Source organism: Tachysurus vachellii, chromosome 10 (assembly GCF_030014155.1).
Source record: "Tachysurus vachellii isolate PV-2020 chromosome 10, HZAU_Pvac_v1, whole genome shotgun sequence".
NCBI lineage: Eukaryota > Metazoa > Chordata > Actinopteri > Siluriformes > Bagridae > Tachysurus > Tachysurus vachellii.
In genome coordinates, this window is record NC_083469.1 from 17,163,771 (window position 1) to 17,183,618 (window position 19,848).

General features: G+C 37.7%; 1 protein-coding gene across 1 annotated transcript in view; it reads left to right on the plus strand.

Annotated features, from left to right (window-relative positions):
- The window catches only part of myo6b (myosin VIb), a 33,464-nt gene that overhangs the window by 11,006 nt on the left and 2,610 nt on the right, over window positions 1–19,848 (plus strand). Inside the window, exons 11-31 of the mRNA XM_060880010.1 lie at window positions 970–1,150; window positions 2,423–2,567; window positions 5,831–5,988; window positions 6,250–6,341; window positions 6,556–6,628; window positions 8,462–8,589; window positions 8,777–8,872; window positions 9,185–9,355; window positions 10,244–10,282; window positions 10,527–10,620; window positions 11,187–11,317; window positions 11,403–11,480; window positions 11,626–11,755; window positions 12,166–12,256; window positions 12,383–12,533; window positions 13,711–13,919; window positions 14,378–14,456; window positions 15,602–15,762; window positions 18,218–18,321; window positions 18,570–18,701; window positions 19,337–19,555. Coding sequence (XP_060735993.1) covers window positions 970–1,150; window positions 2,423–2,567; window positions 5,831–5,988; window positions 6,250–6,341; window positions 6,556–6,628; window positions 8,462–8,589; window positions 8,777–8,872; window positions 9,185–9,355; window positions 10,244–10,282; window positions 10,527–10,620; window positions 11,187–11,317; window positions 11,403–11,480; window positions 11,626–11,755; window positions 12,166–12,256; window positions 12,383–12,533; window positions 13,711–13,919; window positions 14,378–14,456; window positions 15,602–15,762; window positions 18,218–18,321; window positions 18,570–18,701; window positions 19,337–19,555 — 2,662 coding nt within the window. The remainder of the gene's footprint in view (window positions 1–969; window positions 1,151–2,422; window positions 2,568–5,830; window positions 5,989–6,249; window positions 6,342–6,555; window positions 6,629–8,461; window positions 8,590–8,776; window positions 8,873–9,184; window positions 9,356–10,243; window positions 10,283–10,526; window positions 10,621–11,186; window positions 11,318–11,402; window positions 11,481–11,625; window positions 11,756–12,165; window positions 12,257–12,382; window positions 12,534–13,710; window positions 13,920–14,377; window positions 14,457–15,601; window positions 15,763–18,217; window positions 18,322–18,569; window positions 18,702–19,336; window positions 19,556–19,848) is intronic.

Consider the following 19,848-nt stretch of genomic DNA (forward strand, 5'->3'; position numbering starts at 1 on the left):
ATGCTTTTACTGTCAACCAGATAACCTTAAAAATAATCCAGGCGTAATCAAAACCCCTCTTTTTCTGTATCTATGTCTATATCTATATATATAGACAATAAGAAATTTTGCATTACACATTTTAAGTCAGTTTTCTGAAGACTCGGCATGGAAATGCAGCTCATTTAGATTAGCTATACTAAGATCCTAGCAAGGTCAACAAAGTAGGGTTTGATTTCTATTACAAACTCAACAGGCCTTCCCACATATGACTCCCTTGTGTTATGAAGCTAAATGGCTTCAGAAGCGGTCATTAATAAATAATTTAGTAGCTATTATATATTCTTACACTGTGATTATAAAAGAACAATAACTTATTACTCTCTCTTTGTTCTCATTTAAAACCCAGGACAAAAAGGTGATCTGAGTACAATGCTGTTTTTTGAGTTTGCGGTTGAGTTTGTTGTGATAAAACTGCATGCTTGTAAACTTTCATACATAGGTCAGGTTATTTGAAATGTATTACCTCTTGCACGCTTCTACATTCTTCAAGGGCCACTATACCGCAAGGTTGTGTTCTTTATCACACTTGAACTGGAACCTGAAATACTTACCATGAATTGATTCTGTGTATTAGACCAAGGATAACACTAAACTATGTTGTGTGGAGGCCCTCGGCGAATGTAATTTGACATCCCTGGTATTCCTGATGGTTGGTTTTAGTGCAACTCAGGGTTATGCTAAAGTAGAATGGATAGCTGCCTGACTGAACTGCAGATTTGACACTGATTCACTATTTGTTAACATACTTGTCTTTACATCTACACAGAATGAAGTGTGTTTATGCTGTGGGTTTGTGTGTTTTAGCATTTGCTATAACTGTTAGCTTTATTTAAAATCAATTTTAGAAATCTGGAGCAAAATAGAGACTGGAACACAATTAACTTGGCTGAATTTTAATTCTGGATTTTTCCTGACATGTTTCGGTAGCAAATGAAAGTAGGAGCTCTGAAAGACTTTCAGTTGGATGATGTGGGGGATTTTAATAGGATGTGCGTGGCCATGAAGAAGATCGGTCTTGACGACACAGAGAAGCTCAATCTCTTCAGAGTGGTGGCAGGAGTCCTACATCTTGGCAACGTAGACTTTGAAGAAACTGGAAGCACCTCTGGTAGATCTTTACATTTTTTATATTCATGCCTTTCTGTATAAAAAAGCAAGGGTTTCTTTATTATATTCTTTGTTATTTGTATAAATCTGTAATACATGTTTTAATATAAATTTACACATATGTATATAATAATATGTCTCGATTAGAGACTTGTAAATGCTATTAAGCAGGCACCAATGTTATTGACATGTAACACTGTTGTTTTCCTTATTCAGCTAATGATCTGTTGTTAGACACATGCACACATACACACCTTCACCCACTCATCTAACACTTCACCTCAACAGGGCTCATTAGTGTGTAGATTTTTTTTTCAATTGTTGCCAGACAGCATCAGCTATTTTTTTTTCATCTTTTAAAAGGCATAATTTTTTACCAAGCCGTTTTACAAAAGAGTAAATGAATACATAGCCTTTGTCTTGAGCCTTGTGTACTCTTGTTTTTCACATGCTTCTCCGAGGAAAGATGAAAACTGTTATTTAATGTTATGTAATGTAATTGCACTAGTCTTTTTTTTGAGTTTTTTCCCAGAGACTCAATCTTCTTTGATAAATAGAAAGGCTTTCATCCTTTATTTAACTCTTAAGTCTGATTAATACTATTTATGGTGTAGTGAACATCATAAAATAAAATAAACTGTTTACTGTTGATGCATTTAGTCATAATTTGTATAGAAAATGGCAATTTGTATAGCCAATTTTTATTATACATTATTTGTATAAAAAGATTATTTATTAATGAATAAAACAGTGTGCGTATTAACAGCTTAGAGTTGTAATTAATGAGAACGTTCCTGTTCTTAGGATATTACTTATGTACTTATGAGATACATAAGCTGCAATCAATACACATCAGCCTCTCTCTCTCTCTCTCTCTCTCTTTCTTTTTTTTCTAAAAATGTGGTCTATCATTTTAAAGTGAAAGCATGTAATCTCCACTTCCCTGATTTCCTCAGCTGGGAAATGTTGACTATTACAAAACTAACAACTGTGAATTCCATAAATGTTAAATAAATATCTCCTAAAAAGTCACCACATCAATCATTATTTGTTTACCTTAAACAACATGGTGTGGTTATTCTGTTTATTATTAGCCTGAATATACAGCGAGTATCCATGTAAAATTCCTTGTGTCTGTGCCACTACTATAGAAACTATAACAGGTTATCAGATTTGAGTTATCGTGGTTTATATCTGATTATATACTGAGTAATTAATACAGTGTATTGTACAATAAATGTTTTATTAATGTTCTTTTTGTGTTGACTGGCAGGTGGCTGTGTTTTGAAGAACCAGTCGAATCAGACTTTGCAGTACTGCGCTGAGCTTCTGGGCCTGGATGAGGATGACCTGAGAGTCAGCCTTACCACTAGGGTCATGCTCACCACTTCAGGGGGCACAAAAGGCACAGTGATCAAGTATGAGTCACTTTGTGTGCACACTCTCTCTCTCACACACACACACACACACACACACACACAGAATCATATAAGTACTTCATCCTGACCTGGAATTATAATCATTGGGGAACAGGACCAATTTTTCCCTGAGACTGCGATGACTGGTTATATGGTATTGGCAACCATAGTGTTTGCAGTGAATTATATTGGGACTGGGAAATTTTACAATATTAAAGAAATTATAATAATACATTTACTAGAAACCATTCCATATCTAAATTAATATCAGAGCTTGTACGTGTTCTTTGGTGTACATTAATACTATTTGAGTCATTGACTTTATAACTCTTTCAACCTCGTTTCTCTCTGTCTGTCATTCAGTCCTCACACCCTTTACTGCTGAACCTGTGGAAAAGAAAATGTCACATAATGTCCTAATAACAAACAGCTTGAATAAAATGAACTTGGCTCATTTTTGCCTGCTGGCAAACATATATTTTAACATGTGATTCCAAACAGGATGTTACCGTGGTCATCAAAATGTGACCAGACTCCATTGTAACGTAGCTCAGATTTTTCTCTCCTCACAACTAGATTGTGTTGATATTTGCCAATTATATCTTTTTCCTTGCAGGCAGTTTTACATACAGTATGACATTTATCAGATCTTTGGTCTTGTATTGAGGTCATATCTGTCTGAGAAACTTGTTGACATATCTATTTTTATATATTAAAGTAAGCCTTTTCCGTGCATGAAGTCACTCAGCAGCAGATCCAGAACCAGGCTGATTTTGCGTTTTGATTTTCTGAAGTGTCTGTTCGCATTAAGGTACTTCAAATGACGAGCAGTGGTGTGCTGTATCCTGTGCTGAGAGCTCCACTCAAACCTAACAGGCTCCTGCAGCATATTCATCACAGCTCGCTCCCCTGTGATGTGAATGTCCTCTAGCATTACCTTTCATCAGTTCATCCTGATCCACATCTTCTTATTAAATCCTCTTGCTGTAATTGGTCTGAGCAGGGGTTCAAAAAATAACCAATATCAGCCTGGAGGAGGGGTGTAGTCACTCCCAGAACCCATATAACCTAATGGTCTTGTTGTCATTTAAAATCATTCTGTTGTATATAAGCAGATTCATTTTTGTTCATTGAAAAAGAAAGGCTGTTTAAAGTCCGAGTATATTTGTTCCTTAACGGGTCTTTTGTAGATCCAGAGCTTATCCTAACCTTCTTTACTTCAGTGTCTTACAGGAGTAAGTGTGCTATGTTTAAGTGCTGAACGAGGGTGTAAATATCAAAACTTTCTTGTCCTTTGACCAACTGTTGGTTGAACGTTGTGCTGAAGCTAGGCTATTAAGACATAAGGACATACCTCAGACATAAGGTGTCTGAAAGAAGGTCTAGAGTTTCACAAGCATATATCATATTCTCTCATTTTGCTGAGAACAAATGCACTGCCATTTTGTGTTTATATCATATTCTGTGAACAGTGTGGCAGTTTTCCTGCAGCAGTGAAGTGACGGATTCCAGTTTGCGACTTAAAATATTATCAATTAATATTGTGAAGCATTTCACAATGGTCATTTAGCCATATGGTGAAGCATTTCTCTTACTTTCATTTTTTTCTTTCATGTTATAGCAGTGGAACAGTTAAACCAAAAGATCTGAGATCTGCCACTGCCCCTTATGGCACTATGAAAAAAGATATAGAGGCAAAGGCCAACAAGTTAAAAATCACTGGTCTGACAGATGCAGGGCTTTAAACATTCTGTTTAAAGCTGTCTTGTATTTAAAAAAAAAAAAATCAGATCCTTTTATTTTTACTTCTCTTATTTCTGAAAATGTAGTATTGTTAATTATAATTGCATATTATAATGATCATAACAAGAAGTTGAAATAATAGAAATTAATTGATTCAAATGGATTTAATAAAAACCAACATGGTGAATAAAAACACACTGGATTAACTAAATAAAAACAAAGTGTTAAACAGCCATTTGGTGTTAAACTCCAGTGATGATTTAATTAAAACAGTGTAGACTTTATAACTTATGATCTGATTTATCACCCTGCTCCGTTCTTTACCATTCATACGACAAAACTCCCATTAACATTCAGGGTAGTTACACAGGAGAGTGAAAATAACTAATATTATTTGATAAACATAGATCATGAAAAAACACAAATTAAAAGTTAGAAGTTAGATATTTAATTAGATTTTTTGACAGCTAGACAGCTGATATATATATATATATATATATATATATATATATATATATATATATATATATATGTATATATATATCTCTCAACATAGATGATAATTCTAATAAATATTTTGCTTTATAATCCACAGACTTTTCTGTATTTCCTAATCTTCTGTTTTGATCACCCTGGAAACTAATTAAACAACGTGCAAGAGGGAAGAGTGCAGTTATACAGAATATTGGCACAGATGTGATTCAGTGCAGACATGAGCCCACAGGGCTGCTGCTTTTACACAACAGTTCTATAAACAAGAATGTAATATTGAGCAAGATGCATGTCAGACACAAAATGGCCAATTGTTCTATTTAGTCTTCTCTAACAGAAACAGACCTCAAAGAAGCTACACTCTCTTTATCTCATAGTTGGCTAGCTAGCTCACTTTGATTTGTACATTCCTGTTAAAGGTGTTTCCACTGAAATTGGTCTTTCTTCCTTCTCAACTTCAACTCACTTACTTTCTGCTTCTTATTATTATAACATTTTGTTTGCCATGTCCACTAATGATGATCACTAACATTACTTTAGAAAGTGTTTCAAACTGTAAAGTGGACTGGAACTGTCTTTTAAACTGGGACTGTCTATATGTGGGAGCCTAAAGCATAATAGGCTCATAGAAAGTAGTAGATATGCTAAGAAGAAGAACACTCTTAAAATCGAGTTTTTACACTTTATAATAACTTCAATCCAGGTCTCAGGAGGTGAAATAAGAGAGTCAAGAATAGAAAAGAGTTTCAGCACAATGACACAAGCTCTCCACTTCAAAATAGTGTTCAGAGAAAATATTCAAATTGTTTTATTATAAGGTTTTGTTTTTTGTATTATTTTTGTATTCATTCGCGTTTTAAAATTGGCCTATCTATCTAACAGTAATAAAACAGCTTTGAGGGAGAAGCGGCTGACAGCTTTTGAGATGGGTTGAAGTAAAGCTAAAGTGACATATATTGATGAGTTTACATTAACAGGAGTTCTGGCCCAGTTTTTGACTCCTCCTGGCCCACTTTGCCATTCTCCAGGGTGCCACTGAAGGTGGAGCAGGCCAACAATGCACGTGATGCACTAGCCAAGGCCATTTACAGCCGCCTCTTCGATCATGTGGTCACACGGGTCAACCGGTGCTTCCCTTTCGAGACCTCCTCAAACTTCATTGGAGTGCTGGACATCGCTGGATTTGGTGAGTTTGTGTAGAGCAGCGACGGTGTTTGTACATGATAGTGACAGTAGGTGCACAGCACTACTTATTTATCTGTCTGCCAATTTGGTGTTAAAGGAAATGTAAGAGCTGTTGTAAGCTTTTGCTTAATGATTTTAGTACAAGAACAAGAAACTGGAATAATCATAACTGCGTTACATTCACCGACCATATAATTAATATTCTTCTTTTTTATGGGATGGTTTCAGGTACTATTAATGATTTCACTCTGTTCCCTTCTAGAGTATTTTGAGCACAACAGCTTTGAACAGTTCTGCATCAACTACTGTAATGAGAAGTTGCAACAGTTTTTCAATGAGCGCATACTGAAAGAGGTCAGTTTTACAATAAGCTCGGTTATTTGTATTATTAGAAATAATGGAATTGATTTGGGTAATTTTGAGCAAAAAAAATGGTGTTGAATATATTTGTTAGTCTAATATATATTAGATTCATTTTTTTGTATCCATGAAATTTTAACTTCTTCCATGATTTGTGAAAGCTGCTACTGCTATTGTCCATTTTTTAATTCTTTCTGATTTTTACCAGGAACAAGAACTGTATCAGAAAGAGGGCTTGGGAGTGAATGAAGTTCATTATGTTGATAATCAGGATTGCATAGGTCAGTATCATTCAGCCTACATATGCTCTTCACTTGCCTGCCATTTTCTACAACACTTTATCATGCATAAAACAGGTGTCAGTTTTGAGCAGTAGCAGTTGTTCAATTTTAGAAGTTTACTGATCAGTTTTACTGATGAATAGTGTCACCTGCTTAACCTACACCACAAACTGTATAAGGACTGGTTTAATGGTATTTTTCTGGATAATGTGTAATTCAGGGGGCACGGTGGCTTAGTGGTTAGCACGTTCGCCTCACACCTCCAGGGTTGGGGGTTCGATTCCCGCCTCCGCCTTGTGTGTGTGGAGTTTGCATGTTCTCCCCGTGCCTCAGGGGTTTCCCCCGGGTCCTCCGGTTTCCTCCCCTGGTCCTAAGACATGCATGGTAGGTTGATTGGCATCTCTGGAAAAATTGTCTGTAGTGTGTGATTGCGTGAGTGAATGAGTGTGTGTGTGTGCCCTGCGATGGGTTGGCACTCCGTCCAGGGTGTATCCTGCCTTGATGCCCGATGACGCCTGAGATAGGCACAGGCTCCCCGTGACCCGAGGTAGTTCGGATAAGCGGTAGAAAATGAATGAATGAATGAATGAATGTGTAATTCATAGAAATGACTGAGCATCAATAGCAGGTATAGCTGTAGGTCAGCTGAAATCATATTTACCAGCAGAATAAATAATCCTAAACAGAGAAGTAATGAAATATCAGTTCCATAGAACTGATACAGAAACAACAGCAACAACACAATAATAATAATAATAATAATAATAGCAAATAGCAAATATTCTAACTGAAGAGATGAGCTCAATTGTTCATGTAACAATGTAGTTAATCTTCTTTTTGTCCTGTAGTATAGCTAGCTACAAATCTCTGAAAGACATTTTTAATATGGCTGTACATTGTCTATACAGCAACTTGCAGCTTAACTACATTTATAAAATTGCTTGCACATCACTGCAAGGTACCATAAAGTAACTAACTGTACATATAGCCCTAATTCTTCTTCTTGTGTTGCTGTTTCTTTTTGTGCTGACTCTGGCACAAAAGTTGGCATTTTCATAGACATAGGAATAACCTATTCTTTTGGTACACTGTCACTACTGCAGTGTTTCCAGGGGCTTATTAAAACTTTTACGGAGAGCTTCCATGCCACGACTATGATTTAAAGGCAACAGAATCAAGAAACTGAATCAGCTCTCCTGTTATCTCCATGTTGTATTTGGTGAAACACTCCCAGCCACCCACCCACACCTGTACTATTTAGTTCATAGTAACTGATATGTCATGTAGGGCTTTCATAAATGGTTTTGCAGAGATTAAAGAAATATTGCTTACCAATATTTTCATCACTTCACAGTATTCAGCTGTGTCCTAGATAACAGCTCTGTATCTAACAGGACTCGGCATTTGGCAAAGCGCTTACAGACACTTTCCATTCAGAGGCTCAGCCCATGCTAATGCTTCCATTAATAATGCAGCCTATTGCACATCCTAGTGACTTGCAAATGGACACGCAGGAGCTCTACTCTATTTCCCCTCATCAATCAACTCTCATTTAAGCACAGGTGTCTGCTCATGCAAATACATGAATGTTCCTGTGTCTAGTCCTCAGTAACCTGCATGTATTGCTGATGCATAATGCACCCCATAGATACCCTTGTCTGAATACCAAATATAGCCAAGCGCTCCTCAGCTTTGCCTTCATTCCATTAAATTTGTTTGGGACGGATATGCTCTGGATAATGGTTGATCAGCCGGGTCAGCGAATGCTAATGTGGTGTGCTGTCTCTGCTACATGCTGCATTTTATAATTCTGTTTTTTTTCTCCTGCTGTAGACCTTATTGAGGCAAAACTGGTAGGAATTCTGGACATCCTTGATGAGGAGAACCGGCTACCACAGCCCAGTGACCAGCACTTTGCTGAAGCTGTTCATACTAAGCACAAAGAACACTTCCGCCTTACAGTTAACTATTGTTAAAACAACTCATTTTAAACATGAAAACTGATTTTAAATATGTGGACTGATGTTAATTAACATCTGCATTTATGTCATATGTAGTCCACATACAGTAAATGCTTATATAGACCTATGAAGTACATTATGTTGGTTGATTGAAACCAAGCTTGAATTATAAATTATTTTTTAATAGATTCCAAGAAAGTCCAAACTAGCAATCCACAGGAACCTAAGGGATGACGAAGGATTCATTATCAGGCACTTTGCAGGAGCTGTGTGTTATGAGACTGTATGTATACTTGGTCTTGTATTATTAACATTTATCTATTTGAAATATACCATTGTGATACAAGGGGCATGTATTTTATTAATATAAAATATAACATTTCTTTATGCTTTTACATTTTACCTTTCCTTTCAGTTTTACATACCCATTTTTATTCAGCATTTCAACCCTTTTTAATGTTTGAACCTTGGTTGAAATGGTGAAAATCATATATAGCAAAAAGTGTATTAAGTGATAATGTACCATGATAGATTGAAATTGAATGTATGTGTGTGGCCTCATTCTTTGCCTGATGCTGAGTATGTATGTGACCAGACCCGTTTTGTGGAGAAGAATAATGATGCCCTCCACATGTCCTTGGAGAGCCTTGTGTGCGAGTCGAAGGACAAGTTTGTTCGGGATCTCTTTGAGAACAACTCAAACTCAAAGGACTCTAAGCAGAAGGCGGGCAAACTCAGCTTCATCAGCGTAGGAAACAAGTTCAAGGTAAATCTGCTTTTCAAACTATCAGAAAACAACCAGGTTTATATATAAGGCTATAGAATATAGATATTTGTCCTTCACAAATGCAGACAATTGTTTCTGCTAGAGTTTTCCTTCACTTTTTAGTGAAGTATAAGCTTCAGTGGAAGACAATGTGAACTTGACTTCCTGACTTTTAACCTGGTTCTCTATTTCTCCCCCCTGTCCCCTTTCTCCTCTTCTTCTTACCTCCTTAGACCTTCTCCTGTTTTTTTTTTTTTTTTTTTTAACTCCATGCTTGAGAAAAACTTGTATGTCTTAAATATAAAGATAAAATGGCAGAACAAGAAGATGATGGAGAAAGGCTCAAACTTGTAACTGGGTAAGACTGGCCTGTGAAACTCCAACCCAGGGAAGGGTGTAGCTTACCATGTCTCACCCAGCCATTACAAGTCTAAACCCAGTCACATACTCCAGCCACCACCACTGCTCTCTCATTCTGCTCTCGCTTCACCTTCCTGTTTGTGTGAGAGCTCCATGATGTCTGGATTGGTTTTGCATTGTCACTCTAGTGCTGAATTCATAGTGTTAATGACATTCTTTCATTTTCATGGCCTTAAGGAAACTGGAATACATTTACACCAATTCTAATTCTGTGTAAACATACAACACACCAGAGATTCTCACTGTGATGTATTCTCATATACTAGCTCTCTATTTACATTATTGGTATGGTTCTGTTGTAACACAGGAGTGAGATATTCACATGTAAGCTCACTAGCACTATGCATGTTTCACTCTTGCTTTATATGCCTGCTGTTTTTGCATGTAATTTGCATGGGAGAAAACCCATTGTGTATAGTATACTCACTACAAAATGCTGAGTCATTTTTCTGTCAATTTTTTTTTTAGACTCAGTTGATTCTTCTGCTAGAAAAGCTTTGCAGCACAGTGAGTATCTTTAAATATTCTGTTAAAATGCTGTCCACTGGCAACCAACAGTGCATGATGTCAAGTCTTTTATTTACATCGTCATTAATCTTTGGCTAAGACTGGGTGAAACATCCCAGGTTAAAGAGATTTACTTCCTAATAGAATTCAGAAGTTGGATAATAGTATATTCAGAACACACATCTCATACACAGTGCATAAGCTAACCATTATCCAACTTGTCACTTTGATAATGTGTACAAAGGGATCCAGCTTCATCCGCTGTGTGAAGCCCAATCTGAAGATGGTGAGCCACCAGTTTGAAGGAGCTCAAATTCTGTCCCAGCTGCAGTGTTCTGGTATGAGTGCTTTGTGTGTATCCAGAAACACATGCAACACACAGTGTCCTGATCAAATTAAACATCCATTATTTTTTCTCCATATTGTCAGTGTAGCTTCAAATGTATCACTTCAAATATATGGCACCACTAAAGACAGCTCATCAATCTAAACACTTGTTTTTCAGAACATATGCATTGCCCACTGAGTAGATGCATTAAATGTGAAGAGCAGTGATTGTTTTTCATTATCTTCCTGGGGTGGTTTTAGCCTGGAAGGGCTTTGTTAATGAGCTTTTTCACATGTCATAGCCTGCTTTTGCAACACTTGGTCTTTCTTAGCAAGCAATAATGGTTGGTGCACTTAAGACCCTCATGAAATAGCTCTAGAGAATGATTGTGGCCAACAAGCTAGAAGTAGATGTGCATACAGTATGCAGAGGCTCATTTCCTTCACTAACCTTATGCAAAAATGCTTCCGATTCAATTCAAAATGTGGAATATTTACTTTGGCTTCCTTTTAACATAAGTAAGCATATAGTATAGGAAAAAAACATTTTGTGAACAAGATATTAACTTCTTCACAGGAATGGTTTCCGTACTAGATCTGATGCAGGGTGGGTTTCCTTCCCGAGCCCCTTTTCATGAGCTATATAATATGTACAAGCAATACCTGCCAGGCAAGCTTGCCAGACTCGACCCTCGCCTATTCTGTAAGGTAAGTCTTTCTCCTTAATTCTACATTTGCTTTATTCTTTCTCTACATAGTTTCTGTCTCTAACCATTTCACATGTCCACTGCAGGCTCTCTTTAAAGCACTGGGGCTTAATGACAGTGATTACAAGTTTGGACTGACAAAGGTGTTTTTTCGCCCTGGAAAGGTGAGCATCCTCTGTATAGGGCTGGAATAAATAGTCAAAGCTAACACTTCAGTTGTCTTTGAATTATTTTTTTGAAGAATAGATTAAATAAGAGACAGCAGAGACTGTAGTATTAACACAAAGGTGACTGCTGTGTGCATCTCAGTTTGCAGAGTTTGACCAGATCATGAGGTCTGACCCAGAGCACTTGGCAGAGCTGGTCCAGCGGGTCAACAAGTGGCTGGTGTGCAGCCGCTGGAAAAAGGTCCAGTGGTGTGGACTGTCTGTCATTAAATGTGAGTTTTCACTGTTGCTGCTTGTATTACAAAATAATCCTTAGATACATTTGCCGGTCATGCACCATTGGTGATAAAAACAATCTGTAGTAATTGCTTGTTAGCTATCAGCAGGTTTTTAAAAAAGGCACAAAAGGGTAAGAAACCTAAAAGGTTTTTGGTTCGTAACGTAATAAAATCACCCCTAGGTCTTCTGGTAGAAACACATTTTAATCTCCTGAGTTCCCGAAAAAGGTTCTGTGTTCTTGAAAATGTTACAACCTTAGAAACATGGCTTTTTATTGATCATTTCTTGCTTGTCATGAACACTCAACGGGGAATTTGTGAAGTAAAAGACTTGCCTCTGCTCCCTAATTGTCCTTCTAAATGAGAAAATATATTCTCCCTGTTCTTTCCCCCTTCTCCTGCAGTGAAGAATAAAATCAAGTACAGGGCCTGCGCCTGCATTAAAATTCAGAAAACGGTCCGCATGTGGTTGTGCAAGAGGAGACATAAGCCTCGGTGGGTGCCGGTCTTTATGCTTTTAAAATACTTACAGTATCTCCCATTTACTCATGAACCGTATGTACCAGTAGAAGAATTTGTAGGTTTACATCCATCCTGATCTGAATTTTCTTTGCATTGCAGTGTTGATGGTTTGGTAAAGGTTCAGAATCTGAAGAAGAGAATGGAGAAGTTTAATGAGGCTGTGAGCGGTCTGAAAGAGGGCAAGTTGGAGATGAGCAAGCAGATTCAGGAGCTGGCAAACTCCATCAACTCCCTCATGACCAAGATTAAGGTGAGGTTGATTTGAACATTGTGCTCTAGAAAATACTACATTAAGTGAATACAAGATTGATGAAATCTTTTAATCTAGGACAAGGCACATTGTGGTGAGACCTTTTGTCTTTTAGTGACTTGGAGGCCTGGTGTCAGTTTGCCATTCATAATACAACAGGCGCCAGTCATTCCATGGACTGGTGAAGATAAACTAAAGATGTTGTGCATGAATTGTTGTCTCAAGCTGCTGCTGCAGTTTTCTTATCTTTGTGCATGTATTACTTTACAGTGCAAAATAGAACTCAGACCACAGCAGAGCTCTGTGTTTTACTCCAGTTAACTTCTCCTAAGCAGAGCATAAAATATATTACAATAATTTATCAAAGCAAAAAAGCAGTAATCGGATGTTGGTCAGACTCAGGTTGCATTTTTAATTTAATCTATGGGCATAACACTACACATTGACCAAATCAGTGCGTGACTGGTTCCACTGAACATGATGGAACCCTGGGATATTTTCACTGGCCTTCAATTGTTATAAATTACATGGCTATGATTATCCTAATCTTGCTGTATCTTCTCTCTATTACTAGTCTTTGCACACTCCAAACCCTTAAGGCTTTTTGTTAGAATGGACTTTTTGCTGTCCAAACATTTTCTCTCTCACTCTGATTGAACACAGATTTCAGGCCAAATGCATGCTATAGGCAGTACGGTTCAGACACCATGCCCTCCTCACCATCTCAGTGATTAACTGATTGACACTAGAGCTGAATCTTTTCCACTTTGTTGCTTCAGTTGGCTCTGTAAAAACAACAAGCCTTTGGTACTTCTCTGCCCCTCTGCCAGACAGTACTAAGGTGATGTTATGGATTAATGAGGACCTGCAGGATATGAAAGCAAGCTAACCTCCTTACTGACACAATCTGCCATGTTGACTTCTTTTGCTGAAAGAGTGAATTGAGAATTTCATGGCCAGGAGTTTGGGTGGGGAAGTTACTTTCCCCTGTTGATTTGCAGTCGTTTAGGCTACTGGGAATCTAAAAGCATGCATACAGTATAATTAAACTTAAGAGCTGTTTAATGAATATTCGTGGTATCTGGTTTCTGAATTGTGTTTTTGCCATCACTGTTTACTCCAAACTGATGAGGGATGCTAGGTATATTTGTTTGTCTTTGTGTTCTGTATCACTCAGACTACAGTGATGAGCCGCACAGAGATTGAACAGGAGTATGAGGACCTGGTGAAGCGCTCAGAGCAGCTGCTTTCCTCTATGCAAAAGAAGAAGCAAGAAGAGGAGGAGATGGAGCGGCTAAAGCACATTCAGGAAGAAATGGATAGAGAGAGGAAGCGACGAGAAGAAGAGGCACAGTTACGCAAACAGGAGGAAGATGACCGACGCATGTAAGTCTCACCAACTCTCATCTTCTAGATGAGTTTTACTCAGCACTATAATTTTATATAACTTAAGTTTTCGTGTCCCTTAAAGCAGGGATCTTAGGAGAACTTTTTTGGATGGTTTTCATTTGAAACAGTGCACTGGCATCATTTATCTACCTTCACTGTTGACCTATTTCTTACTCTTCACTCTTACTTCAAGTGATATTTCCATGGAACTGCTTTACTGATTAAAAAAAAAACATTGACTTTTTTAAGGAAACCACAATTTATTTGCCTTAATAAATGGTTAATTAATAAATTATTTAATTAAATTCACATATGTTACTATGTGACAGTGGGTCTCTCTACTGAACAGGGCGATTATAATGAAATACTAATAATTTTTTAACCTGAGAAAATTTTTATTTTGCTGTTTGCTTTTTTATTGTCATAAGATTCTTCCATATTCTGTATTACTACAGGAAATCAGAGATGGAGCACAAGAGGAAGCAGGAAGAGGAAGAGAGGAAGAAGCGGGAAGAGGATGAACGAATCCTACACGTATTAAATATTTACCTTTTTAATACATTTTTATTTTAGATTTTATTTTTCTTTTGACAGCTTATATTGCTCCCTATTGTTCCCTTCAGCATTCAGGTGTGTCTAGAGCATGTTACATATGCTGTTCACTTCCATAGAACTGCATTGTGTTTTGAGCTAACACTTCAGCCTGAATACTGTTTTGGTCATGGATGTCAAACACTTTCTTTGTTTTTCACCAGCTGAATTCCAGAATTTGATGAAATGCTGAAGGTAGTCGAAAAATGTTGCAAGCTCAATTTATAGATGAGGTCTAAATCTTGTCAGCCCCACTGGGTCAGCTCCCACCGAAGCAGTCATGCAGACCATTTCTTACAAGCTCTTCTTTAAAACTATAACAGTGTGTTGTTGAAGCTTTCTGTTTTATAGGAACCTCTGCAGATTTCCTACTAGTGAGAGGTCATTTCTTGAGATTCAGAAAGTTCAGAAAGAAAAGTTCAGGGAAACCTGAGATGATTGTAAATAGGAACATAGTCAAATTCACAAAAGAAGCAAAATTATTTGAATACAATAAACATTATACAGAGTGAATTAATTACTTACTCCCAACAGAAATAATTAAAAAATATTTGGAAGCATGATTAACACATTAAAAACTGCTAACCACTGTACAATATGAATTAATGTTGCTGAAAACCAAGTTGAAGGTGAATATTTGGGAACAGATAATTACTCCAAATACAGATACATAATGACTGATTTGTTTGTTGGCTTTGTTTTATATTTCTATGTATGTTTGTCTCGGTTTAAATCCTGCTGATAATAGGATTTGTGATAATAAGATCCTTGGAGTCCAAGCTTGTTAGACATCACACGCACATGGCACATACACACACACACACACACACACACACACACACACCGGTGTGTTTTAATTACTGAATATATAATTTGGAAGACATTTTATTCAGTCACCTTAAAAAGTCATAGGCCTAAAAGTCAAAGGCATATGATATCACTGCAGTAAGGGCTTTGTTCAGTGTCTCTGCCATGGCTCTGTGACAGACCTGAATGAATATTCCAGACTCTGTGCCTAGATACTGGCCACTTTAGCCATTATATGTGTGTTTGTGTTTGTTTGTGTGTGTGTGTATGCTGTGCTGCAGGTAGAACTGGACCTTCAGTTGGCTCTAGAGCGGGAGGAGGAGGTTCAAAGGCAAGCTGTACTGGAGCAGGAAAGGAGGGACAGAGAGCTGGCCATGAGGATAGCTCAGAATGAAACTGAACTCATCCAGGATGAGGCTCAGATAGACCTCAGCTTACGCAGGTACAACCATATGCAAACTCACAGCCGCAGCTTCCTGTCACTGCTGAAGTTAGTGTCGGGCAATGTTACATCCACAAAAATTCTACTGATTGCTGATGTTCTCAGACCGAGATTTCCATATGAAAAAGGCCTGCTGCTGTGCTGCTTTTGTGAAACAGCATAAAAAAATCAAAACTGCAGCCAAGTAAACAGCTTTGTGATAGGAAACAGGCTTTGTGATTCAAATGAACATTGTGTCCACCCCCCGAGATCCTATTGCTTTCTCAATTGCCACATGGACCTACAGAGTAGGTATTCATTGTGAAGGTATGTGATGAATGAAGCTAAACAGGTTGCACAGAGGGCTTCATATTTTATCTTCTGCTAAAGAAATGAAAGACAGAATTCAATACTTTTTCACTTTGGTCCCAGGTAACCAGACAACTTTTTTTTTTCTCATTCTTTTATTTCCAGTGATGGTTTGACAGGCATTGCTTTGTCCACATGAAGTGATGATTAGCACAAATGCAAAATGCTCCTTCTCCTGACCACAACACACTCTGACAAAGCCTACTCATTAGTTTCCCAGTCTCCTCCAAATCTTTCACCAACCTAGACTGAAACCTTCTGCTACAAAGCAACAATAAACAGTGGGCAAATTGTTGGTTCATATGAACCTAAATATGTCCTTCATTCATTCATTCATTCATTCATTCATTCATTCATTCATTCATTCATTCATTTTCTACCGCTTATCTGAACTACCTCGGGTCATGGGGAGCCTGTGCCTATCTCAGGCGTCATCGGGCATCAAGGCAGGATACACCCTGGACGGAGTGCCAACCCATCGCAGGGCACACACACACACACACTCTCATTCACTCACGCAGTCACACACTACAGACAATTTTCCAGAGATGCCAATCAACCTACCATGCATGTCTTTGGACCGGGGGAGGAAACCCCCGAGGCACGGGGGGAACATGCAAACTCCACACACACAAGGCAGAGGCGGGAATCGAACCCCCAACCCTGGAGGTGTGAGGCGAACGTGCTAACCACTAAGCCACCGTGCCCCCCCTTGATCATTTAGGTTATATATTTAACATTGGCAATACTGTTAATACCTCAGTATGCTGCTATACAAAAGTACAATCTACAAGTGCACTACTTCTGAGCTTGGCTCTTAATTTTGCAATCCTAAACTGAAACAGCTTGTTTTATAAGCCCAAGCTTTGTGGAGCATCATAGCTTATGCCATTACTTCAGTGACATTTAAACTTCTAGTCTGGTATTGCTTTTCCAGAGCTGGCGCATGAGGTGCTCAGTCATCTACTCGTAAAATTGTTTGTGCATGTGCATTTGTGCATGACACCTGCTGACACCTATGTGGTTTAAACAGTGGGACAGGCTAAGCTAAGCATCTTTGCTACTAACAGCTGTCAAGAGTCAAAAGGAGTGTCCACAAAACTGTATGTGTGTATGTCAGCTTTTTTTGCAACATACTCATATAAACAAACAGTGCAACACAGACTATTACTTTCTTGTTTTTATATGACTTTTTATGAGTGCATTAAAACAACATAAAATGCTATATATTATTTTTAGAAAGTGGTGTTATTTTTCATATCCAAAGATTTGATCCCCTAAATAGAATGTTGCTCCTAAATTCTTAAGACACTCATTTAAAAATTGGTTTAACGAAACCTTCTGAAGGACCTTCATTTACCTTCATTTACATTGTAAACTAATCGATCCCTATTTATCTCCCAAAAAATGACTCATAATTTATACTTTTTTTAATCTCTGGGTTTTTATGTTCACTGGTCTATATTACATAGCATAATGGTAGTATGCCAATTGAAAGCACCATCTTAGAAACTTTCTGGTTTAACCTATACCTCAGAAATGATCAGAGCACAGCACCAAGAACACCATTCCCTGCTTATATTATATGCCCATCTGTTTCACTTTTCCTTATTGACTTACTGACTCTTTGGACATAATCTCCTAACTGTTCCACTGACAGATTCTCCAGAGGCCAGGTATAGTAAGATGAATGGGATTATGAATCTGTGTGTCATAGAACCTGTTTGAACTGAGAGCAGCAGTAAATTCTTACATTGATTGAGCTGTCAGAAAGGACTGGCATGATTCTTACATTATTGCTAAATCCCATGCATTTACATGCTTTCTCTTTGATCTCACAACTTTCTTATACTTTCCTTCCCCTAGCACTTCTACTAGCCCATCATTTGCAAAGGCATGCTCTAATTTTCTCAGTGCCATATTGATTTGTTCTTTCTGTAATTTCTAATGACAGAAAACTGTAGCTTTATTTTAAAAATTCAAATTGTGAGGCCTTTTCCGATCGGCGCCTAGTTAATTTGATCAGTGTTGCTTTATACATTTCCTGTGAAGAAGCAGTTCATTTGTCTGTTTTACTGTGTAAATGAGAACGATTTTGTGCTTTCAGAGGTCCGCAAGTACAAGCAAGCAAAGCAGCCATCGGGGTGAAGAAGTATGACTTGAGCAAATGGAAATATGCAGAGCTTCGAGATGCTATCAACACCTCCTGTGGTAAGAACGCGGAAGCTTTCTGATTGCTTCTCTCACATTTTTACTGCCAGCAGAGATTTTTTTTGAAAAATACATTTTGATGTGGTGTGAGATTTCTAGAGATTGTATTTTCTTATTCAATATAAAACTATAATCATATGGTTTGTTGTTTTTTTTATTTCTATTGTATTTATTGGTAGAATTAGAGTGTTAGAAAAGCACTAAATACTGTATCTTTTTGTTTAATCCAAATGTCACACTTTTTGTAGATATTGAACTATTGGCAGCATGCAGAGAGGAGTTTCATCGACGTTTAAAGGTCTACCATGCCTGGAAGTCAAAGAACAAGAAGCGCAACACAGAAACTGATCAGAGAGCTCCCAAATCCGTCACCGACTATGGTAATACTATAAAACAGTTGAACACAGTGAATACACAGTGGATACAGCATGTCGGTCAATATTCTCTGAATGATGGCATGATTCTGTTCACTCATTGGGAGTTTCTCAGAATTTCCTTTGTGAAAGCATTTCTGTAGTACACAGCAGGTGAGGATGTTGTGTATGTATGTATTGTGCATCCTTATTAGGTTTTAACGGGCCTCTTAACTTTTGATTAGTTTTTCTGGTACGTTTAAGCACAAAGCTAGATGCAGCTCTCACAGAATATACAAGTGTTTCCACGGAATTAAACTTTGGTGTGATATTTCATCTTAAAAAGGCATAATGCCCTGTTTTCTTCTATGAAAATGACTTCCTACTGGTGAAAAGTGTGTTCACCTACATAAAACAAAACATGTGTCCTTTGTTGTTCTTGCTCACATGCATATCCTCACATTCTCAGTCTTACTTCAAACAGTATTTTGGATGATTGAATCAGGTGCTGACTTGCTGTTAGTCATTACTCTTTTTTGAATCTGTTATTCATAAAGGACACTTCAAATAGTGATTTGAACCAGTAGATTTTTTATTTTTTATGGCATTCTACTTTGTCTTGCTTGAAATAACTTTCAAATTTATTTGTAATGTCATTCCAGCCCAGCAGAACCCAGCTCCTCCCGTTCCTGCTCGGCAGCAGGAGATTGCCGTGAATAGGCAACAGCGCTACTTTCGCATCCCTTTCATCCGCCCTGCGGACCAGTATAAAGACCCACAGAATAAGAAGAAGGGCTGGTGGTATGCTCATTTTGACGGCCCCTGGATTGCAAGGCAAATGGAGCTGCACCCAGACAAACAGCCTATTCTACTGGTAGCAGGTAGTCAAGGATTCCCATGCTTAGAGGAATAATCAAGCATTTTTAATCCTGAGCTCTAGATATAATCTAGATATCGTTTTGAAATAAATCAAGTTTGTGAGAAAGACCGTGTCTGAAGTATGAGGAGTGAGGCTAAAGATGTGAACATTTCTCTAAGGATCACTACTGTAGATTTGCAGAACATGGTGCTGTCTTGGGGTCATCATGTCTATAAATCTACAATTAGACACCACTTTCAATATACTGTTTAGAAGAGATACTATAAGAAAGCCTTTTGAAGACTCTTTACATTA